Genomic DNA, 25,149 nt, shown 5'->3' with positions numbered 1-25,149 from the left:
TGCCCTCATCTCCCACTGAGTATGGGAAGAATTTTCTGAAGACATTGTTCCTTTGTCCAGAGTCCTGCAAAAACTGTGAAACCAGCCCACTTAGGTACAGATGGCAGCTGGAAAATGGAATCCTGAGAACACTGACAGTTTTCCTGGATGTGCCAGACCCTATTTTAAGCACTTTCTGAATATTAACTTGTTCAGTTCCCACCATAACTGTGGAAGGTAGGTACTATTTTTGTCATCTCCATTTTTTAGAGGTGAGGAGGTAACTCTCCCAAATTCACACAGCTAGCATGTGGCAGGGCTGGGATTTGAACCCAGGCAGCTTTAACAGCATTTATATTCTTTCTGGTCTCTTGGGAATCAAAACTGTGAGATGAACAATTAGGAATATGTTGAAAATGGCTTAGGAGCAAGAATTGCAAACATATGTGCCTACAGGGTCAGGCAAGTGAAATAAATGTGTGCCTCAGGCCTGCAGAGAGAGGCCTGCTGTCCAACTGAGAGTGTGTAGGCAACCAATCCAGAGGTGTCCCTAATGCAAATTCCCTAAAAACAAAACTTGCCTGGAGGCCATTTGGGTCCCGGGGCTTAGAGCAGCTCTAACCTAAGCCCAGTGCACCTCAGGCTGTAAACAGACCAGGGACAGGAAATGTGGGCTACCAGGGCATACCAGTTTGTCTTTGGGTGGGGGGGAGTTTGAAAGGCTACAGAAGCAGCAAAGGGCAGAGGTGCATCCACTAAGTGAAAGTGACAGGGGACAGGAAGAACACCCCGTTCAGAAACAGCAAAGGAGGGGAGGGGTTGCGTGTCACTGGAGGAATGAGGCTCTTGATTAGCCTAAATAGCTCCTTCACTTATGAGCTGTCAAATACCACACTTCTATGGCAAGATGGAGGTCCAAGTCCACTTTTTTTTTTGGCTGCGTTGGGTTTTCATTGCTGTGCGCAGGCTTTCTCTAGTTGCGAGCGGGGGGCTACTCTTCGTTGCGGTGCCCAGGCCTCTCATAGCGGTGGCTTCTCTTGTTGCGGAGCACACTCGAGGTGTGCGGGCTTCAGTAGTTGTGGCACACGGACTCAGTAGTTACGGCTTGTGGGCTCTAGAGCACAGGCTCAGTAGTTGTGGCGCCCGGGCTTACTTGCTCCGCAGCATGTGGGATCTTCCCGGACCAGGGATTGAACCCGTGTCCCCTGCATTGGCAGGTGGATTCTTAACCACTGCGCCACCAGGGAAGTCCTCCAAGGCCACTTCTGATCCATCGCTCATCTAAAAACGCAGATTCCTCCATTCTAGGCTTTTAGCCTCAACTCAGTCACTGATTCACTTGGTTACTCCAGGTCCCTTGCTATAATCCCTTGGTCTGCTCTCCTTTTTTTTTTTTTTGGCCAGTCGCCTGGCATGAGGCATCTTAGTTCCCTGACCGGGGATCGAACCCGTGCCCCCTGCAGTGGAAGTGCAGAGTCTTAACCACTGGACCACCAGGGAAGTCCCCCCCTTGGTCGGCTTTCTTGACTTGCTAAAAGGAGAGTGATATCATATTAGACGCTGAACCTATAAATTTGCTGATTTTCAACTGGTTTTGACCTATAAAAAACCATCAATTTCATATAATTCAACCTTATAATTGTCCTACCTACTTTGGAAGGTGTGGAGAATAAATGAAAATGCTTGAAGCATGAGCCAAAGGCTCACTGCCATGTGCACACCAGGCAGTCAGTGAGTGCTCAGTGAAGGTAAATGCTGGTTCCAGAACCAGGTGGACATGAGCCTTCCTTACCCACTTCTAGCAAAGTCAGCTGCATAGGCACAGGGCCAGGCAAAGCAGTTTTTCGAGGGAAATTCACATTCATCCAGTCGGATCCACCCCCACCCCTGGCCCCCCAAAATGGCCAGAATCCAGAACAGCCATGTCCAGTTTTCAGCCGTGGACATAGAGAAAACTGCCCAATGCCACTATCCAGACAGGGAAGAAGACTCAATCGCTTAAATGCGGCACAGAACAAGCTCTCAACGCATCCGGGTTTTGTGAACCAAACAATCCCCTCCAGGGTAACCAGAGTTTAATGGTTGCGCCGCAGGTAAAAGGCTCTCTTCTACCCCATTTATGATACCGCACAATCCCTCCACCTCTCGGATAATGTGACACAAAGGAAAGGTCGCGGCTGCAACGGCCAAGGAGAACCTTCCTCCTCTGGGGCGAAGGGCGGCCTCAGGTCCGCGTCGCAATGAAGGCAACTGATGGCGGGCGGGAGTGGACCGAACAAAAGGTTTGGACTCGTGGTCCTCACCGTTGCGAGTCCCTTGGATTGGCGCGCGCCCGCCCTGGGGAAAATCCCACCTCCAGCCATTGGGGCGCCCTGGGGCAGGGCGGGGACCCGGAGGGCGCCCCCTCCGCCGCTGCATAACCGGGACGGGATGGCGACCGCCAGGCAGCGGGAGGTGGCGCCGTGTCCCTGCCCTGTCCAGCACCTGCCCCATGTTTCTCCCCGCCAAAGGACAGGGAGCCCGGGCTTCTCTCTCCCTAAAGGCCAATTCGCTCGGGAAAGCCCCCACAGGCCAGCGGCCAGACTGGCAGATGTAAAGGGGATGCGGGCCTGAGGCGCGAGGGACAGGGGGAGTGGGTGGCCCTACGCGCCTGCTCGCGGCTGGGCAGCCGAGTCCGGGGCCTGGGGAGGCAGCCGGGAGAGTGCGGGGTGAGCTCAGTTAAGGGGGTCTCGCGGTGGGAATGGGGCCAGTTGGCCCCTGACCTAAGAAAACCAAGAAGGGCGACCCACTCAGCCTCTCCTCTCGCCCCCGACTTCAAGCACTGCAGGACTTGGCATCCGTCCCTCCTCCATAATCCCAGACTCCGGGTTTTCTCCATTCCCAAATCGGCGGCCCCAAGAGACAGACAGCGGAACCTGCCAATGGCAGGACGCAAAGCGTCAACTTTGTGTTCGCCCGCCACTCTCAGCCAGTGTGCACTCGCTTCTCCTGAGTCCCGCCTTCCGTGTCGGGCGCCCCCTTCTGGCAACACGGGGATGAACCCTATCTGTCGCCATCTTGTGCGTGGCACCGGTATTTTCCTGGAACGTCTTTCCACTTATTCTAATCTTTCCTCCCACACAGCTGTTTTTTCAGTTCGACAGCCAAATGCGATGGTGATAAGGAGAGTGTCGCCGACGGTTTTCAGATAGTCTGAGTGGGTTGGGTCGCCACGTCACGCCAGGCTTGCCGAGTCCAACGCCATCTTGAGTGTGGCGTCTTAATGGTTCCCTTTTTCGGGCTCCGCGTGTTCCCTAAATGGCGCCCCAAACTTCATGGAGCCCCCAAGGACTAGATCAACTGGTCTAAGGGACGATTATTACCCCTCGAATAACCCTGCAAAGAATAAGTTCATGTGCCCTTGGCAGAGTCTTAAGCGGGGTGGGAGGGCGATAGACTCGAAGGCCGGGCCCTGGAAGGATCCCAGTAGCTGTCGCGACGGCAGTGACCGCTCGGGGCAGGCGCAAACCAGAAACCTAAAGTGCGGGGACCGTTGTGTGGTGCGACGCCCGCGGGCTGTCCTGTTCGAGGTCAGAGCCTACACAGGCCCTCAAGTCCCCTGGATGCACGAATCCCCGAGTGTATGTGCTTGGCACGGAAGCCACTCGTAGGCTGGCTTAGGCGGCAGACGCCGGGGCTGGGAGTGGACGACGGGGTCACCTCCCCAGACTCCGGGCGCCGGGAGCTGGGCAGAGGGGGTGGACGTGGTAGAAGACGGGGCGCCCCAAATACGCGGGTCTTAGCCTCACGCCCTCATTGCTCGTCGTGGGGCTTCCGCCGACTTGCGCTGGGACAGCTCATGGTGGGATGTGCCAAGGCGCGGGGGGTGGGCATACGGGCAAATGTGCAGGGCACCGCCCGGGGCGAGCACAGCCCAGCACCCGGCCTTCCCCTCCCCCTCGCTGGCAGCCGTCGTGTGGGCCGGCAGCCGCCTCCTCTTTCCTCCCCCCCTTCTTCCGAGCAAGCGCTGGGAGGGGTGAGGACCGGGGGCTGGGCGCGCAGCTTTGCCGCGCTTTGGCTTTCTGCGTCAGCAGCCTCAAGCAAAACAGCGGCGGGAGCGCGCGCCCCGAGCGCGAGCGCGCGCCCCTCCCCCACGGCGTTGGTGCCGATGAGACCCAGCAAACTCAGGCCTTGAATGACAGTACGGTCGGCGACTGCGCAGCGCGGGACGCACGAAGGCACTGCCGCTTTAAGCATGCTTGCCCATTGTTCGGAATCGAGCCAATGAGTGAGCGCCCGCTCCCTGCTGTAAGCCAATAGTATTCGGGCAAGGGAGGCCGAGCGCCGCCCACTAATCTATATTAAAGGTTCTGGCGCCGCGTGAGTTCTCCACTGGCTGCTCTGAAAAGCCATCTTTGCATTGTTCCCGTGTCCGGCTCCCCGCTCGCCGCAGCCACCTCCGCCGCGCGCCTCCTCCGCCGCCGCGGGCTCCGGCAGCTTTATCGCCAGAGTCGTCGAATTCCCGCTTTCTTTTTAATCCGTGCATCGGATCACCGGCGTGCCCCATCATGTCAGACGCGGCCGTGGACACCAGCTCCGAAATTACCACCAAGGTGAGGTTAGACGCCGCCCGCCCCTTTGGGGTTCGCGCGCCGCCACCACCGGAGCGGTGTTTGGCGCGCGGCACCTGGGTACCCCGAGTCCGCTGTTGCTCCCTTATGCGGGGAGCCCGCCCGCCCCCAGCCTAGGCCCCCAGGCAGCCCACTCTTTGTGCTTGCGGGGGAGGGGGCGGGAAGCACCGCGGGCAAACGTGATGCCCGTCGGGGAGTGGGCCGGGGGCCCTCAGGGACCCGGAGGGGCTGGCGCGGAGGCTGAGAGGCTCGAGGGGAGGCTGCTCCACGGCTCTCGAAACTTGTTTGTGACTCGTCTGAGTGGCGGCGGGAGGATAGGGGCCGGGCTGGGGGTCGTCGGCCCGCAGGGCGCACGGAAATAACTTTGAAACTCCAGCGCGTTTGGAATCGGAAGTGCTGGGGGGGGCGCGTGTGCGGGCGCAGACCGGCTGCGGGAAGTGGCGGCTCCGCGGCGAGCGCCCGCCGGCGGCGCTGCTCTTTGTTCGGCGCCGGACCGCCGCGTTTCGCGCCTTGTAGTGGGTCCGAGGAGGCTTATCTGGACTAAGCTCTGATAAGGCGGAGTGGGCCGGCCCGCCGGCGGGTCGCGACGTCGGTTGTCTCCACGGAGGTGTGAAGGTCTTCTCTGCCCTGGGTGCCCTCGGGGAGGTGGGGGTGGGCGTCCGGGGTGGGGGGCAGTGTGCCGGGAGCAGCCGCCCAGCTTCAGTAATTCTCCAGCAATACCGGGCTTGACTGAGGAGGAGGCGAGCCCACGCGCCGGAGGGGAGGAAACGGAAAGTGAAGGAGCGGCGCGCCGGGGCGATGATGGGCGCCCCCCGCGGCTGCCCGGGGGCACCGTATTTGCGGCTGCTCCGGAGGCTACGCGGGCGAACAAAAGCTGCGGCCGCGACTGGCTTGTTGCGGGGTCGAACTGGGCACCAGAGGCTGTTGGGGCCCGGTGCTGCGGGTTCACTGCCCTCGGTTTTGAGGCCCTGCGCGTTTGGCGCAGCTCCGCTCCTGCGCGCCGCATCGGTCCCGCTGCCTGCCCCGGGGAGTGTCTCCGCCCTCGGCGGGAGCACGGTACTTTCAGAAGGGACCGCTTTTTTATCCTTCGGCCCTTGTCCGCGCCTCTGTAGTGACCCTGCAGGGACGGGCGCGAGTCACCTTGGCGTCTCCTTAACCCCTGTACCCCTGGCGTCACCTCTGGTTCTTTCCCAGGAGCGACTCCCCCGAAGGAGCGGAGATTGGGACCCGGATCTCCGCAGGGGCTCCCTCCGGCCCTCTCTGGGCCCAGCCCGGGAACTAGTTTGGAGGGGAGGATCAGCCCTACCCAACGCGGGCTTTCGCTTTCCTCTAAGGTGATTTCCCGTTAAGAGCAATAAAGAGCCCTGTGGAGTGCGTCTCCGACGGCCTCGGGCTGTGGGACTGAAAAGGCCCCGCGGACTTCGGGGCAGCCTCCCGCGGGACTTTGCCCGCCAAATGCAGAGACTTAGATACCGCGCATCTAGGCCTGCGCGGGGAGGCGGCGGGGGCGTCCAGAGGCCGGGAAAGACAGGAAAGCAACTGGCGCGCGCTCGGCGGTGCCACTGCCGCCCGCGGGCGCCGGGTCTCCGGGGTCAGGGGCGCACTCGGCTGCTCCGGGCCACGTGCTCCGCGCGCGCGGTGCGTGCAGAGGCCCGCGCGCAAAGCCCGCCGGGCGGGGGTGCGCGCCTGCGCACCGCGACCTCCCCGCCCCCACAGCTCCCCGGGGCTCCGGCCACCAGGGGGCGGGAGCGGGCGGCGCCGGAGTCCGCTGTGGGCTGCACGGGGAGAAGCTGGAGGACGGGGCCGGCAGGTGCCCGGGGGCTGTTCGCAGGACGGCGGCTGAGCGCCCTCCGCTTCCGCGCCGTTCGACGTCTGTTTTGTGATGACGGCGGAGTCTGCCGCGCTGAGAAAGTTACGGGGCTTCGGAGTGTCCGCGGCGGCGCTGCCCTTTGGAACCCGGGCCGTGACCGCCTTGCGAGGCGCGGTCCGACGGACACAGAGCTGACCCGCGGACGGGCGAGAGAGGCAGGGACGGAAATAGGGCGCTGCGGGCGGCGCGCCTGAGTGCCAAGAGGCCTCTCTCGGGCCCAAGAGAGCGTCCTCTGAGCCCGCGCCCATTTCCAGGCATCGGTCTGCCACCTCCTGGGACAGCTGTTGGGTATGGAGGGATTGGTGGGATTCCGGTTCCTTCAGATAAAAAAAAAAAAACAAAAACCCGTGCGCTTGCCAGGTCCTGCGCTACTGAGGGCTTGGAGCTCGAGCTCGGCTGCGGGGCCTCTGGCTGGTGAGGCTGCTTCCCCGGTTTTGCCGGTTAGCTCCCTCCCATCCCCTTCCCAGGCTAGTCCACCCACGGGAGGACTCCCGCAGTGTCAGGGCCCTCCCCCCATTGCCTTATTTATTTACGGCACATACCTGGTGTCTTCCAAGAAGGATTTGTGAGAGGCGGAGCTCCCTCTCGTTGGAAACAAGTACGTGATGAGTGTGTGAGTGAAGTGTTCCCAGGCTCGTCCGCCCGGCCAGACAGGTTTCGGGCTGTGGTGCCACATGGCTCCTTTCCTAAGAAGCATGAGTAAAGCCGCAGGGGGAACAGCCGTCGTGGGCCCTTTTTTTAAAAGTGTGTTTGTTTTTAAGGGTTGAGAAGTAGGACGAAATCCTGACCATTGACACTCACTATCCTGTGCTCCGTCCACCTGTAACATTCAGCTTTTAGCTTTGGACATCCAGATCAGCACTGCATCCCTCGTACTTGAAGGCCTGGGCTCCTTTGGCAGCCCTGGGTTGCCCAAAAGACTGATTGGCTTCCTTTTCCGTTTTGAAGGACTTAAAAGAGAAGAAGGAAGTTGTGGAGGAGGCGGAGAATGGGAGAGAGGCACCTGCTAACGGAAATGCTGTGAGTGTCCACCTTGGACATGACCCCGTAGCAGCTCCTGGCTGAGATTTCTTACTTAGACTTTGGGCTTAATCCAGGGTGGGGGGGTGCTGAGGCCTTGGACAGTTATGTGTCAGGACCTCTTGGTGGAGCTTCAGGGGGCGTGTCTTAGGTGGTCTGGTCTGTAGAAGCATTGGGCAGGGTCTGGAAGAAGGGATGGGGCAGGGATGTTCTGTCCTCGTCCGTAAGCTGGTCTGTTTTCTGTCGAGGAGAACGAGGAAAATGGGGAGCAGGAGGCCGACAATGAGGTAGATGAAGAAGAGGAGGAAGGTGGGGAGGAAGAGGAGGAGGAGGAGGAAGGTGATGGTGAGTAGCTTTGTCTCTTTTTTGGGGGGTACCTTTTTCTGTCCTCTAGCAAGTGGGGAGGGACTGGGGGCTCCCCGCAGGGGGGCAGATCGAATGGACCACCTACAACTGGGCTTGCACCTGCAGAGCCGGCATCTTTTTCCTTGCTTTAGGTTAGTGGTGTGGAGCTGTGCCCCAAACACCACGGTCACACTCCCACTGGAGAGTGCCGTCCACACACTGATCAGTTGGTCTGGCTTCTCTGGCTTTTGCTTGCGCCTTCTTTTCTCTGGAGACAAGATGTCTGCGATGGGCAGTGTGGGTACCCTGACGGCCCAGTTTGTCAGGCAGCAGAGACAGATCAGGGGCACTCCATCCTGCCAAGACTGTTACTGGGAGATTGCCCAAGGAGCTGTAGTTTTGCTGTCCCCCTCCCCGTTTCTGGCTGCCACTGCGTGGGAGCGTACCAAGACCCTCCCTGGTTGGCTAAGGAAGGCAGAGTGCTTTACCTGGGCTTTACTCTCTTCAGGTGAGGAAGAGGATGGAGATGAAGATGAGGAGGCTGAGGCCGCTACAGGCAAACGGGCAGCTGAAGATGACGAGGTGGGTTTGGTCTGGCTTGACGCAGTGAGAGGGTTGGGGTCTGAGGCACTAAAGCTGGAGGGGCTGATGGGACTGAAGTAGTTGGAGTTGGCGTGGTGGGTGGTCCCTTCTCATCTTGAGCAGGAACAGGAAGGAACATGGGCCCAGCCTCCCAGAGGCCTCTGGGGCTGCCTGTGCCTGTCTTGGCTCTGCCAGCAGGAGCTGAGGCAGGTGGTGGGTGGGCCTGGTGGGTTGAAAAGGGACCTTGACCATCTTTCCCTTCCCAGGATGACGATGTTGACACCAAGAAGCAGAAGACCGATGAGGATGACTAGACAGCAAAAAAGGAAAAGTTAAACTTAAAAGGCCACCGTGACCTATTCACCCTCCACTTCCCGTCTCAGAATCTAAACGTGGTCACCTTCGAGTAGAGAGTCCAGCCTGCCCGCCCGCCCACTGCGGGCAGCGCCACCGCAGATGACACGCGCTCTCCACCACCCAACCAAAACCACAACGCGAATTTGCAACAGGGGAGGAAAAAAGAACCAAAACTTCCAAGGCCCTGCTTTTTTTCTTAAAGTACTTTAAAAAGGAAAATTTGTTTGTATTTTTTATTTACATTTTATATTTTTGTACATATTGTTAGGGGGTCAGCCATTTTTAATGATCTCGGATGACCAAACCAGCCTTCGGAGCGTTCTCTGTCCTACTTCTGACTTTACTTGTGGTGTGACCATGTTCATTATAATCTCAAAGGAGAAAAAAAACCTTGTAAAAAAAGCAAAAACAACAACAAAAAAACAATCTTATTCCGAGCATTCCAGTAACTTTTTTTGTGTATGTACTTAGCTGTACTATAAGTAGTTGGTTTGTATGAGATGGTTAAAAAGGCCAAAGATAAAAGGTTTCTTTTTTTTCCTTTTTTTGTCTATGAAGTTGCTGTTTATTTTTTTTGGCCTGTTTGATGTATGTGTGAAACAATGTTGTCCAACAATAAACCGGAATTTTATTTTGCTGAGTTGTTCTAACAAAGCTGTCTCAAGCCTGGTTTTTCTGTTTTGGTTTCTGTTTTTCTTCTTTTGGTTTCGGGGGCAAGGAGAAGAGGGGGGGATCTTGAACTGTGGCCCAGCTGTCCTTCCTGGGGACAGTGGATTTGAAGACACCAGTCGCGGCGGGGGAGATGTGTCCCTTGGGCAGCAGGGTCTGGTGGGTGGCCATGCTAGTAAGACTGAGCTGCAGTTGGCTGGTGGGGCGTGGTGGGAGCACTGGGACTATGGGCTGGAAGGGGAGCCACTTACCAGGTTGGTCCCTTCTTACCGATTTGTACTGGGAGCTTCTTCTCAGGACCCTGTCATTGGGTGCTGCCATGTTAACCTGGTTGCCCTGGCAGGAGGTGTATACATCTCCAGGCACTCTGGGGGAATGGGCTATGAGTGGGGCTGCCCTCTGTGGAACCAGGGGTTGGGGTGGTGTGTGTGTGTGAGCCCAGGGCTAAAGATCCCAGAGATGTCACTTGCCAGTGTGGGCAGCTGGTAGCTGGCCCTTCACCTCAAAGGCCTCACTGGATTTTGCTGGCCACAGAATGGCTCCCCCTGGTGGTGACATGTGGTATCTTCTGGTCTCTTAGGACATAGTTCCAGGGCAATAATGCAGCCTTGCCCTCATTTTCCAAACTGATCTCCAGGAGAAACAAATACCTTGGTGTCTGGGGGTGGGGGGTGGGGGTGGGCGGGGGGCAGCACCCTACCCCTTAAACACAGGGGTGGTAGGTGAGCTGTTTTTTTTTTTTTTTTAGATGTTGGGGGTAGGAGTTTTTATTTATTTATTTTTGCTGTGTTGCGTCTTCGTTTCTGTGCGAGGGCTTTCTCTAGTTGTGGCAAGCGGGGGCCACTCTTCATCGCGGTGCGCGGGCCTCTCACTATCGCGGCCTCTTGTTGCGGAGCACAGGCTCCAGACGCGCAGGCTCAGTAGTCGTGGCTCACGGGCCTGGTTGCTCCGCGGCATGTGGGATCCTCCCAGACCAGGGCTCGAACCCGCGTCCCCTGCATTAGCAGGCAGATTCTCAACCACTGCGCCACCAGGGAAGCCCCAGGTGAGCTGTTTTGATAAGACAGGTAAGCAGTGAGTCAGGAGAGCAAACTGGAGGAAGTGTGACCTCAAACTCAGGCCCTCAGGGAGAGAGGTGACTGTTCAGAGCACTCTTAAGAAACTTCTGGGGTCCACAGATGAGCTTCATGGGCTGAAGCCCCCTGCAAGCACCCATGGTGTGTGGTATGCCTTCTCTAGGGGTCAGGGAGGGTTGAAACCCCAGGGTTGGGGGAGCCTGGAATTTGCTTTGATTTTAAGGTGGAGAGCCTGCAGGACCCACCTCTGCCGGCTGGATGACCCTGGCTGCCTCGTCCCTCCTGAATGCACTGTCCTCAGCCTGGAGTACCCGAGTCTGTCCTGCAGGCCGGGCTGACTGTGGGCAGAGGACGGGGTAGGGACTCAGAAGCTGCACACTCTCCCTCCTCACCCCTGCCCTCTGACACTGGCCACGTGGCGTTCCTTGCCTAGCCTTTGAGCTGGCTGGGGTGCAGGCGCACTGCTTTATCTCAAGGGAGAGCCCTTGGGACCCCAGCGCCTCCTGATGGGAGGAGACATTGTGGGGTATTTCATCTACACCCTTCTCCCTCCCTCTCAGGCCCCCACCACTTGCATTAAGGAGTCAACTGTCTTCAAGACAAGTTGGTGGGGGGGGGTGAATGGGGGGGAGCAAATGTTAATAACCAGGTATCCATTTACAACTCCTTAAGATGGGCCATTGATACGGGTGCTCGGAACTGACAAAGCAGGGAGGGCTTCCCGGAGGAGGTGGCACTGACGCTGAGGCTGGAAGAGTCAGGAGGATGAAAAAAAGATGCGTGTGGGGGGGTGTTTTTTGTGGGGGAGGAGCAGTGCGTGGGCAGCCCTGATTCAGGAGGCCACAGAGGGCACACGGGCAAAAGGGAGAGGCAGGGACAGGCAATCTGAGCCAGGTACAGAGGTAGGATTTGGGGAAGCATGGAGGTTTTAAATAGGAAAACTCCCTGGGAAGCACTAAAGTGACATCTGTGGAGGTAGTGTTGGGGAGGGGACTGGATTAAGGGAAGGTGCTGGGAGGTAGAGAACCGGGTAATCACGTGGGGTAAAGCGTCTAGATTCAGGGATGAATTAATTGGACGTTGGACGCAGTTCCCACCAAGGATCCCAGGCTCAGGCCTGAGCCCTCTGGCACACCTGAAAGAGGCAGGAACTGAAGGTCTGGCGCCACGTGGTGGCCTCACTGTGTTTGAGGCTGTTGTGTGCACAGGTCTGGAGGGCGGGAGAGAGGTCTGGACAGGCCGGAGTAACCAAGGCTGAGGTGTGAACACAGTGGGCCAGGGCGAGGGCATAGCCAGAAGAGACAAGCCTAGTCACACCAGGGAGCCCACCAAACTGGGCACAGTCCCTCCCAGTAAGTGACAGCTCCGACACCAGGGCCACCTCTCCCTCTGCCTGGTGCCCGGCCTCCCTTACTCATCAGCCACATCAGCCTCCTTGTGCCCGGGGCAAGCTTGGTCCTCCCTCAGGGCCTTTGCACTTGCTCTTTCCGCCCCAGGAATGCCTGCTCCCAGACTTCTCACTACTTGCTCTGTGTTAGGCCTCAGTACTAACGTTATTTCCCCAGAGAGGCCTTCCCTAGTCCCCAGTTCTCTCCTTGGCTGCACAGCAATTCTCATATAAGCAGTGTCAGCTTGTATATTTACCTGTTTGTGTGCTTTTCGGCTGTCGCCCACTGAGGTCAGGGGCCACTTCTTACTCACCGGGTTTTCCTGCACATAGTAAGGATTCTGTCCATTCCATTCACTTGTTCATTCATCCCTCCACTCGCTTACTTACCAAATGCTCTGTCTGTGCCAGGCACTGTTCTAGGCTCCAGACATCCGGAGAGGAGCAGGAAAAACAGAGCAGGACACCTCCTGGTGGTGGGATGGCATTCCACACCTCGTCTCTCCCCCACTTGTGGTTTCTGCCAGGCACCCGTGTTCTGGGAGGGCCTCGCCCTTCACAGGAGCTGGAGCCGGTGGAGTGTGCAGTGAGGATGCAGTGTGGAGGCCCCAGGCTGCCTGTGTCCCCTTGAGCTGTCCTCTAACTGCTGAGTCAAGGCCAGACCAAGGCTATGGTACCAGGGACCCTCTGACCCTGTGTGCCCATCCCACGTGCCCTGCCAGGCTGGGCTGCTGGCCCCTTGAGGCAAGACCAGATGTTCTTTGTCCTGCTGCCCAGGGTGGCTCATCCTGCAGATGTTTCCAAGGCCCTAGAGGGGGCCTAGAGGCGGTCTCTAAGGCAGGGGAAGGGTCTAGGAAGACCACATAACAGACGACATATGGAGCTGGATCAGGTGTAACCCAGTTTGGAACTGTAACCCCCAAACGCCCCAGAAAGGAGGACAGAAGCCCTGTCCAGACGCAGACGTGCAGCCATGTTCGTATGGAGCAAGTGACTGAACTCTGTTGGGCCTCTATCGCCTCCTCTGCAGGAAGGGAATAAGAGCGTGAGGCATGTGCCATGGCCCAGAGCTGCCTTTCTGAGGGTCTCACGTCTGCGCTGAGCTCCCGGGAAAGCTCCCCTTTCCCATCTGCACTGCCTCATACCTCCAAAGGTTTGGTTTGGAACAGCCCTTGTTGCCTTCAGCAGAACCCACTTTTCTCTAGTCCGGAGCTTCGTACACAACTTATCACTACCTGGGACCCTCAGGGTCCAGGGTCACCTTGATCCTACTCCTAACGTCCCCTCCAAGGGCAAAGACAGGGCGCCCAAGGAGCCCAAGTTGGAAGATTTGTGAGGAACAGGCGCCCTCTGGTGGGCATAGGGAACTGCATGCGGCTCCCCTGCGTTCTGCTCAGTCCAGGAAAGAGCGCTTCAGTGGCCCCTGGACCTTGGAAACGCAGCCACAGCAACTCCCAGCCCCCAACAACATGATCTTCCTCCCTCTTTGTTGCTGGCACCTCAGTCAGACATGAAAGTCAGTGCTCATTTCCCAAGCCTTCCCTCTGGGCAGCTGATGGGCCATCTCAGGGGTCTGGTCCTTCTTTTCCTGGAGGGGAGACCCCAGGCCTCCCCAGACAGAGCCAGAGCTGAGGCCAGGGTTGGCTCCTGTGGAGCCATGGACCTTCCCTGGGTTCTGGACCCCTGGGTTCTGGACTCCTGGGTTCCCTCTTGTTTAGTTCTGTTCAAAGGCTTCGTGTGCAGAACACCCTCCTTGAGCAGGCCCAGCTCTTGGCTGTCTCTGGGCCCTATGGTAGGATGGCTCACAGTGGCTGCTGCCCTGAGTGCAGCCTTAGGGCCTTCAGCTGCTTGGAATTCGGGGTGGGGGTCGGGGCTTCCCAGCTGCACTCCGTGGAACTCTGAGCTGCCTGCCAGTCTGCCCCAGACCTGAGTGTCAGCATCTGGAGTCGCCTCTCCACAGCTCCACTGCTGGCCCAGGGGCCCAAAGCCCTCCTAGATCCAGTCCTACCAGAGCCCTGATGTCCAGCCTCCTCTGTGGCTTCCTGTGTCCTGGATGCAGGCCAGCCCTGCCTGCCTCAGGCCCTTGGCCACCCTGTAGTTCCCTCCTGGTGGAAGCTGCTTCAGGAGGATGAAAAGCCCGGTAACAGCTTTACTTGGGGGCAGTCCAGTTCTGCAGTGTGGCTGCTTGTCCCTCCCAACCTCAAGCCTTTGAAAGCAAGGGCAGGGCTGTCCTCAGGTACCTCCTCTCCAGAGACCTCAGCCTGGGTCTGGTCTGAGCTCAGAGAGGTGATGAAAGCTCAAATTACAAAATGCGGCTGAAACATTCTAAGGCTGCCTGGGACATTGACCTTATATACTGGGTGAATGATATGTGCATTATTTATGGAGAGGGCCTAGCAGCCAGTGGCTGGTGTGGATTCCGTGAAGTCCTGGGCATAGCCAAGAACCCAGCTTGGAAGGGTGTATGCCCTCATGAGCTCTCCATCAAGCCTGCTGCCCATGGCAACAAGAACTGCCAGGTGGTCATTTGAGACAAGCTCATTTCACAGGCACCCATGCTGGGGCCCAGCTGTGAGGCTCTTGGCAGGGAGCAGATCCCTTGCAGGAAGCAGATGCTGGTGAGAATTCCAGAAGGTACTGGGGACATCTGTTGTTTTTGCCACCAGCAGCCTTCACCCTTCTCTTGGCAATAATTTCTTGAAACTGTCCAGTTTGCCTCCTGGAGAATTTCCTCTCCCCCAATCTTAATCAAGCCCCACAGGCAGGATGTGACTCAGTCCTGGCCAATCAGTACCTGAAGCCTTCCCACCCCCCCCCCCCCCCGTACCTACTGATTGGCTCAGAGCTGGCACACGACCCAAGTTGATCCAATCAGAGTGAGCCCTGAGATTTTTGATTGAGTTGCTGGGTAGGGAACAAACTTGGGCCTGAGCCTTGAACTTAGGCAGCTGAGTGAGAAGCTGAGGCTGTAGCCCACACAGATAGGAGCAGAATTGAGCCAAGAGGAAGAGGAACCCTAAGTTCTGATGACATCGCTTGAGCCCGAGTCCAGCAATGCCTGAAGCTAGAACAATCTCTGGACTTTTAAATTATACAAGTCAGTAAATTTCTTCCTCGCTTGGGCTGGTTCAGGGTGGGTTTTCTGTGGTCTCTGAGTCATACTAGGAAACAGGAGAATACAGGGCTCCAGGTTCCAGTCTCCAAGGCCAACCAGGCCTCCATGAACAAAGACAGCTTGAAGAGGGAGGAGCACATACGTGTGGGGGATCGCTTCTCTGGTGTGGTTTCCAGGTTGAGAGGGAACAGAGGGAGGTGAATCAGCCTCAGAAGAGGCTGTGATGCTCACTGTCCATCTCTCAGCAGGACTGCAGAGTACTGCTCCACTCATTCCCAGCCAGGGGGGAAGGGAGGGCCCAGGGTCATCTGAGCTGCCCCTCTTGCATCACCAGCCTGGAGCGCCCCTTTCCCTCATCTCTAAGCCCAGTACTCTCTGGTCCTCTGATCTCCCAGGGACTCATTGAACTTCCAGTGTTCCCAGCTGTGCCTCATAACCAAACAGTCTCATTGAACTAACTCAACTGCTCTGGGAGGCTCCTGAATAAGAGGTGAGACCCGTCATCTTTATGCAGCCTGGTGCCTCCCAGCTGTTTCTCTGCCCCAAGTTGTGCCTGAGGGGTGATATCCTGTTTGGATAAGTGCTGGGCTAAACAGTGTTAAAAAGTGTCTTCTTTCCACGGAACTCACTAGGTTTTTAATATACCAAGGAGTCGCCAAGAATAAGGTTTAGCATGCAGCTCATCTCAAGTTCTTTTGACCTGGACTTTTTTCACAGAAAGCCTATTAACATATTGAAGGACAGTCATGTCCAGAAAAAGCTGATCTTGCACAACAAGGACCATCACCAGGGCTCAGGGAATATTTGCTGAACTAAGCAGACTTTGGGAAAGGATTCTTGGGAAGCGGTTCCACAGCCTGGCTCTTAGAGGCCTGCACGAGCCTCACGCAGGCTCCCTCGGCTGCAGGTGGTCAGGTGGTCGGAGGCCCTGTGCTCATGGCAGTGCCCTTTGTCAACACAGCTCAGGAGGTGACTGGTATCAGTAGGTTGAGGGACAGCAAAGGGTGGAAACTGGTACAAACCTTTCTAGAAAGCATTTGACCCTATATATCAAGATTCACAAAATATGTACGTACTTTCCTGACATAGAAATTCAGCTTCAATGCCATTCTGTACCCTAGGAAAACTTCTACCCGTTCTCACATAGTTATTCTCTCTCCTTTTTGCCAGTCTCCCTCCAATGTCCCAAGTCTGACTCTTGTGGTTTCCACTGGAGCCTGGGGCCGTGACCTGCTGGATAGCGATGCTGGGCAGTCACCTAGCCTTGAAGGGGCTGAGGAAGGGTGGGTTCCAGTTGCGGGAGGAAGTGACAGTGGCTTCTTCAAGTCTGACCCCTCTGTCAACACTGTCCCTGGTGAGCTGCTCTACTAGTCAGCCTCGCGGTGAGCATCTCTCCCCAGGAGAAGCTCATTCCTTTCCTTGGAGACAGTGAGGTCTGAATCCATTTTAAAGAAAGAATATTAACTGATCTTGGCACCAAATGTGTCCCAGTATTAGGTGGGTGGGCTTTCTGTTATTTTCCTGCTCTGCTCGGGGCGCCTGCCAAAATCACCAACAGTGACTTGACTTTTTTTTTGTCTGTGTTGTGTCTTCCTCGCTGCGCACAGGCTTTCTCTAGTCTCGGGCTTTCTCTAGTTGAGGCGAGCAGGGGCTACTCTTCGTTGTGGTGCGCAGGCTTCTCATTGCGGTGGCTTCTCTTGTTGCAGAGCACGGGCCTTAGAGTGAGCGGGCTTCAGTAGTTGTGGCACGTGGGCTTTAGTAGTTGTGGCTCGCGGGCTCTAGAGCGCAGACTCAGTGGTTGTGGCGCACGGGCTTAGTTGCTCTGCGGCATGTGGGATCTTCCTGGACCAGGGATCGAATCCATGTCCCCTGCATTGGCAGGAGGATTCTTAACCACTGCGCCACCAGGGAAGTCCCTTGACTTTTGAATGGTAGTCTCTTGTTATGCAATGACATTTTTCAGTGGGCACTCCCAGTGGCTACTTGACTCCCTGGTAGGCGGAGGAGGTGTTTGTGGCCAGAGGCAAGGTTTTCCTCTGCAAATGATTGTGTGCCTCCTTCAAAACGCCACCAAATCCACAACTGAGCTCCCAGAATTCTGTGCCATAATGATATCATTTGAGCCTGGAAATGCTTGAGGATCACTATGGTCATAAAACCATTTCAATATCATAAAACGTCTACTTTTAAGTAAATGTGAACCCTCCAAGAAAAACCTTAGCCTAATTCTACCAGATGCATTATAGATCGTTGCTGAATACAAGCCAATTAAAAGAGTAATAATCAGTGACAATCTGCCAGAAGAGATAATGTGGATTACAATTCTGGCCAAGGGTTGGGCCCCAAGTAACCAATACGTATGACCAACAATGTACCATGAAAGAAAACCAATGACTATTATCAGCTTCTGTAATAACATAAAACAGTGAAATGAAATTCCAGTTCTGTAAATAGGTAGACCAGTCATGTACGGCTTGATTATACAGGGGTGTCCTGTGCACCATTCAGACAGCGTACTGTATAGCTCAAAATACACACTTTAGCCCAACACAAAAGTAATAATTATAATATATATGAAACATTCAAGTGACAATAATCTTGCTTATCCTCTTGTAATTGAGGAGTTATTTGGGGGATGATTTGAATAAACCAAGTAACTTATGTAGTCATTCTAAGAAATTTGAGTAAATGTCCCTTTTTTTTTTTTTTTTTTTTACTTTGAATACATTTCCTTCAACAAGTGCAACAATTTAAAAGCATTCCATAGTGGGGAACTTCCATGGTGGGGGACTTCCCTGGTGGCACAGTGGTTAAGAATCTGCCTGCCAATGCAGGGGACATGGGTTTGATCCCCGGTCTGGGAAGATCCCACATGCCACGGAGCAACTAAGCCCATGCACCACAACAACTGAAGCCTGTGCGCCTAGAGCCCCAGCTCTGCAACAAGAGAAACCACAATGAGAAGCATGCGCAACGCAACAAAGAGTAGCCTCTGCTCGCCGCAACTAGAGAGAGCCCGCGTGCAGCAACGAAGACCCAACACAGCCAAAAATAAATAACATAAATAAATTAATTAAAAAAAATAAAAGCATTCCATGGGGGACTTCCCTGGTGGTCCAGTGGTTAAGACTCTGCACTCCCAATGCAGGGGGCCTGGGTTCAATCCCTGGTTGGGAACTAAGATCCCGCATGCCACACAGAGTAGCCAACATAAATTTAAAAAAAAAAAAAAAAAAAAAAAGCATTCCATGGAACCAAAGGCTGTCTGAGAGTTCAGAGCTGGGTGGCCAATATGCATTTGACGCTACTGCTGTCAGTGATGTTTGTGTGCGTGTGGTTTCGTTTCTTTTTTAAAAAAAATTTATTTATTTAATTCATTTGGATGTGCTGGGTCTTCGTTGTGGCATGCGTGATCTTCATTGCCGCACGCGGGATCTAGTTCCCTGACCAGGGATTGAACCCAGGCCCCCGAGGTTGGGAGCACAGAAAACCACTGGGAAAGCAGGGAAGTCCCTGCCTGTGTGTTTCTAACCCTCTGAAAGGCATGATTTTCAACTAAGGGCTTTCTCAGGGATCCCTGAATGCTCTCCGTTCACAGGAATCTCTGTGTCTCAGCAGTTTTTTTCACAGTGCAACCAGGTCAAAACAAATAACAAGTCTACTTATTAAGGAGTTAGGTCCAAACAACTTAGTAAGTATTTACGTCCTAACTTAGTAGCTGTCGTATTATTTTGGAAAAACAAAAGCCACATAGACTGAGAGAAAAAAATATTTTTATTTCATTTATCATCACAGTGACTTACTAATGGAGTGTGTGTGCCTGTTGGGCACTGCACGGCTTCTCAAACCTGGAATCAGATTGGACACCACTCCCCTCATTTCCTGTTCACGTTGATTTTGAGCAGTGTAAGACAGATGTCCCATATCACTGCATTTCCTTTAAAAACTAAAAGATCCTATGGCACCCCTGTGAACTTGCTGCAGTGCCCTGGGGTGCCTTGGTGTATGGTTTGGGAACCAAATATATTTACCAGATTTCTGCTTCTCAGTCCACTGTATTGCATCCCTCAGTTTATTCAAAGCTATAGTTGAAGCTGCTCAGTTTCAGACCAAATAAAAGCACCAAAAAGAACTGCTAAGCCATTTAATGTTTTCACTTTGAGGACCATTTTAACAGTGCATTTTGAATGCTGCAAAACAATTACCAGGTCACTAGCAAGAAATTCTAAAAATAAACTCGACAATACCCAGGAATTGGTGAGCAGATGCACATCCTGGGGCTCTCTGGTTGTGAAGGATAAATCACAAGGGGAGGCCATGCCATCAGCTGGGCTGGCCCCAGATGGATATAGGAACTGCGGCCGGGGTGGTAGGGATGGAAGACACTATAGGGGAGATGGTTATGAAGCTAAGTGAACAGGCCCCCGTCTACTGGATTGCTGGGCAGCCGACCCTCCCCACTAACCTCTAGGAAGTTCTCATCTTTCCCCCACACCTGGGCAGATGTTTCTATCCAGCCTTTCCATCCAGGCCTGAGGGGTGGAGGAAAGCGAGGACATCAGCCCTGGGCCTCTTTGCCCTGCTTCCTCCTCTCCATCCTTCACAGGGTGGAAGGGGAGGCTGTCACTCCCCCCACAGGGCAGGGCCTTCCCTGTCATACCCTGAGTCCTTTGTAGTATCAAGTGTGGCACATCTGGTTCTTACTTTGTTGATGATAGGTTAAGGAATTTAAAAAATCTTTTCCTTTGAGTAAATCCTGGCTTTCCAGACTGTTGGCTTGCTGGGAACTTGTCAATCCTGTTTTGGGGTCAAAAGCTGAATGCTGACTTCTTTCCTCATTTCAGACATGCTGCCCTTGCACTGTCCTGTTTTCTTCAGAGCACTGATTACTATCTAAAATTATCTGCTTTCTGTCTCCTCTCATTAGAATCTAATGGTAGGGACTTCACTCATCTTGTCCAACAAGTGTCTGGTACATAAAAAGTGCTCAATAAATATGCATGCAGTGAATGTATAATGCTTAAAGAATTTGCACAAGTGGGAATTCCCTGGTGGTCCAGTGTTTGGGACTCTGAGCTTCCACTGTAGGGGGCATGGCTTTGATCCCTGGTTGGGGAACTAAGATCCTGCATGCTGTGAGGTGCAGCCAAAAAAAAAAAAAAAAGGAAGAAGAATTTGCACAAGCATTTTCTCAATATATAATAGCTAAAAAAAAAATCTCAAATCCACCAACAAACATTTTAGGGACAAGGCAGCTGGAAGAAAATGAAGAGCCTGCAAAGGGGCTCCCAGAGTCCCAGCAGATAAAGCAAGAAGGACTGGACGGGGGCAGTGGCTCAGTGGAGTTCACTGATGCCTCGAAGGAGAGGAAGCCACAGGCCAGAGCCACAAAGCCGTGGGTTGAGGAGTCAATGAGAGGTAGGGGGTGTAAAGAGTGAGTGGAGGGCTTCCCTGGTGGCGCAGTGGTTGAGCGTCTGCCTGCCGATGCAGAGGACACAGGTTCGCGCCCCGGTCCGGGAAGATCCCACATGCCGTGGAGCGGCTGGGCCCCTGAGCCATGGCCGCTGAGCCTGAGTCATGGCCGCTGAGCCTGCGCGTCCGGAGCCTGTGCTCTGCAACGGGAGAGGCCACAGCAGTGAGAGGCCCACGTACCGCAAAAAAAAAAAAAAAAAAAGAGTGAGTGGAGACGATTCCGAAAGGTTTGGATCTGTAGAGAAAGAAAAGGAGGGAGCGGGAGCTGAAGGCCATGAGGGATTGAAGGAAAGCCTTATTTATAAAAGCTTATTTTTTTTTAGGGCAACTTGAACATATTTTGTAGGCCGAGAGTTGAAGGATCCAGAGGAGAGAGGGCTTTCCTGATTTTTCTGAACTGCATGCAATCTTTTCTTCCTTTAAATGCCCACCTTGTCCTTCTCTTACGGCAGGCACTTATAATTGCTCAACGAGGGACAAAGCTCAGGAAAGGCAGGCCTGTGCCTCACACGACATCTTCCTGATACACATAACAGGCCTGTAAGTGTGGCCTGAATGTGGCTAGATCCTCTTCGGTAGACTGTGATTCCTCCACCCCCTCATGCCCAACCAGGGCCAGACTCAGTGCTTCCCCATGTGCTCCATCACAGAAGTCACTCAGCACACTGGCCAGTAACACAGATGGGAAGATGGACGAGACTGTTTACTCACATCACACAGGAAACCTTAACCAAAACTCTCTAAATAGAAATCTATGTTTGACAGATTCTCTAAGTTCTCCCAAGTCTTTCTCAAAGGCCATGCTGCCTGGGATTCTTCTGTCTTCTCCTCTGAAGACTCTAAAGTTCCTCTTGATTGCCCTGAGCAACAGAAAGCTTCCCCTCACTGGCATAGGTCAGAACTGGGACCACCCTTTGTTCCTTAAGCATGCTTGGAGATCTCAGTTTATCTTACGGCCACCAGTGTACACAGGTATGTCTTTAATATTCACTAAATGCCTCTACCAGTATTTCAAAATACGGTCCACAGAACACCTGTAGCAGAATCACTTGGGGTGCTTCCATAGGCAGATTTCTGGGACCCACACATACTGAGTCAGAATCTCTGGGTGTGGGCAGGTGCCATAAATGTTTGAGAACCAGTGGCTGTACACTGTGCCAGGCCTGATTTGTATGCTTCTCCTTCCAATAACATTTTGTAGCCTTTAATATATCCACAAACCCTCCAGATTTTCAGGTATCTGGACCCACACCCACCCTACAAGGGCTGACCTTAACCTACCTAGGGCCCTGGTCCCTGCAGCTCCCGTGTCCTCCATCTCCTTTTGCCTGACTTCTTCCCTGGCCTGTACCACTTCCCTTCTCCTCCCACCATAGCATTCAGCCATCCTCCCCATCAGCTCAAATCCCACCCACGCTTGGAACCCCTTGATCAGTATTGTGCCTGAAGCACACGCTTCTTTTGTCTTGCTTGTTTCATGATAAAATGAGCAATTTTGCCTGAGCACATGTACCTGGAGAGATGGCAAGCTTCTAAGAACGAATGGACTACGATTCCTTTTGTTCTTCTCAGAGTGGCTAGCAAAGAAGTGTGTCCCTGACTGTTGGCTGGGTGCGTGAGTGGAGAAGGGCAGTGAAGGAGGTCTAAGCGGGTGGCGAAGCCTTCCCTGGGAAGTTCTTTCTCCATCAGAATGTGTCCAGGCCCCTGACAGCCTTCCCTGATGGGACTCTGGGGAGAAGATATAGTCCAGGAAGAGGGAAGGAGACAGGTTCACTCTGAGAAAAGACATGGCAGTTTTGGAAAGCAAAAGAAAAGCTTGATTCACTTTTACCTTGTTTTTTTTTTTTTTTTTTTTTTAAATCCAACCTTTGGTATTTAAAAATTAGCTTTTGAAGATAACAGATCTAATGTGAAGAATGGAGTCATCACTGAAAGATGGTGATAGTATACTAAAAATGTACTGCTTCTCCTCCCCACCCACATATGCAAACAGGCCCTTTGCGGTAACAGATGGAAGAAGAGCAGGAATCTAGGAGCAGGGGCTACACCAAGGAGAGCCCATCTCTCGGTGTATTTTCCCTCCTCTGGCCTCAGACCTTACTACCGGAGGAACCAGAAAACTTTTAATTGTTGGTATTTTATAAAGGACAGTGAAGGCTGCTGGTAGCTCAGAGGTAAGTTCCTGAAAGAGAGCCCTTTTTAGTTTTCTATTGTCAGACTTGGAAGCACTGCAGATATAACTACTTCTCTGCCACATGGGCTTCCTCTGACCACTGGTTTTAAGGCCTCTCAGCATCCCACGCCATCCTAGATGCCTTCCCATTGCTCTCCAGTTGAGTTTAGGGAGATCTTTTCTTCATTTTGTAACTTCTAGTTTCTCATTTAGGAATAAGGGTCCTTACTCTACCAACTTAGAACTTCTAACCTTTCTGGAAGTCTCTTGAACAAATGCACATTATAAAAGAAGGGAAAAAGTTAAAAACAGTACAAACAAGCAGAGGGTGCATGTATGTTGTGGAAGAGAACCACGAAATATCACACCTAAAAGACAAATGTCAAGGTCATGGGTCTTGTTCAGGTATGTTGTACCTTCTTGGAAAGCAGCAACTGAAGCACTCAGGAACCACAAGATCTATCAGTCGATCTCTGGAGCAAAATATAGCTGTGATCCTACGGTCTGGTCTATTAAATGTCTTTCTTCCCATCATGGAGCCAGGTTCACATTCCAAAAAAAGGAGAGATGAAAGCAATGCCATGCTAAAGACATAGGAATATTTTAATTTATATGTTTTAGTTCACTATGTAACAATAATATCACAGTCTATTTTACAAGTTAAATGTATGAGAATGTATGAAATAGAAATGGTAGGAAAAAAACTAAATGTGGGTCAGGAACTTGAATTTTTCCAAAACCAGGGGCCAAAGGAAGATGTGTTGCCTGCAGGGCCCAAGGAGGAGGCAGGGAGGGTGACGGGAACAGCTTGTGGTATGTGTTTGTCCCCGTGTCTACTCCAAGAAGGAGCTGAGGCGTGCCCTCTGCCCTGGTCTGGGATTGGGAGTTTAATCTGGTCAGTCGAAGATGGTGGCTTGAGAGAAAAAAGCCATCTGGTTACCTACACAGAGCTGGTCCCCTGTTGGCCGCAGGTGGGTTTTGCCGTAGAGGGAATTAGGGGTGGAAGTGTCAAAAATCAAATGTATAGAGGAAAAAAGTAAACACTTTCCTCCTTCCCCCTAAAAAAATGAATTCTTGAAATGCACACATATTCTTCTCTCAAACGTAGAAAAGTCTCACTCTGGATGTGCTTACAAGAAGATCGTCGTCAAAAAACTTTGTCTCTATGATAACATTTCCACTACAAGTAAGAAGAGAGGGCGAAAGAGTGAGCGTGTTAGACAACAGATCTCATTTCCACAAAGTGGTTTCAATCTGGGTCTGCTGGGCTTGTGGACATGCACTCACCTATAACCTTGGCTTGGGGATATTAAAATCTGTGTCCATATGGGGTTAGATGTCTAACATGACATTTATGTGACTAGGTAGGTCTTCTTCAAGTTCAGAAATCATAAGAGGGAGCATGTCTTAATCCACAGGATACCTAAGGCCCTTAGAGTGCTTTGCACACAGGGGTGCCTATAAATATGACTGACTTTCTGATTCACATGGAAACCTGCGGACATATTTTTTCCTATAAAACTTACTCTGGTGGACAGCTGTGGGTTGGCCTGTCCTGCATCTATTCTCCTCACTTTGAGTAACAGCACTCTGTTCTTCTCTTGGGGAACCACCCTATCTCCAGTCCATGGGTCAACCAAGTGGCCCCGCCCTCGCCTGGCAAAGGGGTGGGCACAGGATGTAATTTGGGCCAATCAGACTCTCTCCCCTGAGCAAGATCCTTCCCACAGCTACTCCTTGAGGAAACCATCCACAGTTTCTGCCACCTGCATCTTTCAGAGTTTCTCAGGTCTCAGCCCTACCCTTTCAACGCTGTCCTGTAAGCCAGAGTCAGTTTCTATGGCTTACGGCTTAAGAACCCCAAACAATACACCTGTATTGTATACAGTGTGCAATTTCATTTTTCTTGGTGGTTATCTCAGTGTTTCCAAATCAAACTACTCTTGTACTGAGTTAAAGGCAACAGTGGTACTACTCTGGGGTTCTAAAAAGTAAGACATAACTTAAATAACCTAAATATGTTATCACAGACTTAGTGGTGTTCATACCTGAAAGAAATCAGGCCTGGACAAGAATAAGTCAAACAATGGTTAATAAAATCTAAAAAATGCCCTGCTACATATGACACTGTACTTTCCCAGGGTAATTAATATCCAGCAGATATCTTCTTGCTAGTAATTAATTATAAAATAGGAAAATAAGGAACTCAAGATCTGACTGGTTGATGGAATATAAAAATACCTACTATTATACAAATTAAAAATCTATTCAAGACTTATAAAATAAATAACCTCTATTTACAAATTCAATGTGGCTTTCATAAAGGACCTGTTTAAAGAGATGATCCAATATTGCACAATTATCTATGTGAATAATTTGTTACTAGGCAATATTGCTAAAGCTTTTAAAAGATTAAAATCTTTTCCCAAGAGAAAAATGGTAGGTAGGCAGTCATTGACTGACTTTTGGGGACAAAGGACAAACTAATTATTCT

At 52.9% G+C, this 25,149-nt stretch overlaps 2 protein-coding genes across 2 annotated transcripts in view; one reads left to right on the top strand and one right to left on the bottom strand.

Moving 5' to 3' along the window:
* The first annotated feature begins 4,386 nt into the window (after nucleotides 1-4,386).
* PTMA (prothymosin alpha) lies at nucleotides 4,387-9,417 on the top strand. The gene is made up of 5 exons (XM_082629834.1): nucleotides 4,387-4,571; nucleotides 7,408-7,479; nucleotides 7,731-7,824; nucleotides 8,333-8,406; nucleotides 8,673-9,417. Exons 1-5 carry the CDS (start codon nucleotides 4,527-4,529, stop codon nucleotides 8,718-8,720), a joined length of 333 nt encoding a protein of 110 aa, XP_082485960.1. The 5' UTR covers nucleotides 4,387-4,526; the 3' UTR covers nucleotides 8,721-9,417.
* Nucleotides 9,418-23,240: 13,823 nt separating this feature from the next.
* Nucleotides 23,241-25,149, bottom strand: part of PDE6D (phosphodiesterase 6D) — a 45,485-nt gene continuing 43,576 nt past the window's right edge. The window contains exon 5 of the mRNA XM_082631325.1: nucleotides 23,241-23,835. Coding sequence (XP_082487451.1) covers nucleotides 23,754-23,835 — 82 coding nt within the window. The 3' untranslated portion in view covers nucleotides 23,241-23,753. The remainder of the gene's footprint in view (nucleotides 23,836-25,149) is intronic.

This window comes from Mesoplodon mirus (genome assembly GCF_964341445.2).
Source record: "Mesoplodon mirus genome assembly, chromosome: 8".
NCBI lineage: Eukaryota > Metazoa > Chordata > Mammalia > Artiodactyla > Ziphiidae > Mesoplodon > Mesoplodon mirus.
The sequence above is the reverse complement of the archived record's forward strand: the minus strand, read 5'-3'. Positions and strand labels throughout refer to the sequence as shown.

Bases quoted from the DNA above. Each gene is read 5' to 3' on its own strand.
- PTMA (XM_082629834.1), top strand. From the start codon at position 4,527: ATGTCAGACGCGGCCGTGGACACCAGCTCCGAAATTACCACCAAG. The intron at 4,572-7,407 runs GTGAGGTTAGAC...TCCGTTTTGAAG, and splicing joins GCTCCGAAATTACCACCAAG to GACTTAAAAGAGAAGAAGGA. The intron at 7,480-7,730 runs GTGAGTGTCCAC...TCTGTCGAGGAG, and splicing joins CACCTGCTAACGGAAATGCT to AACGAGGAAAATGGGGAGCA.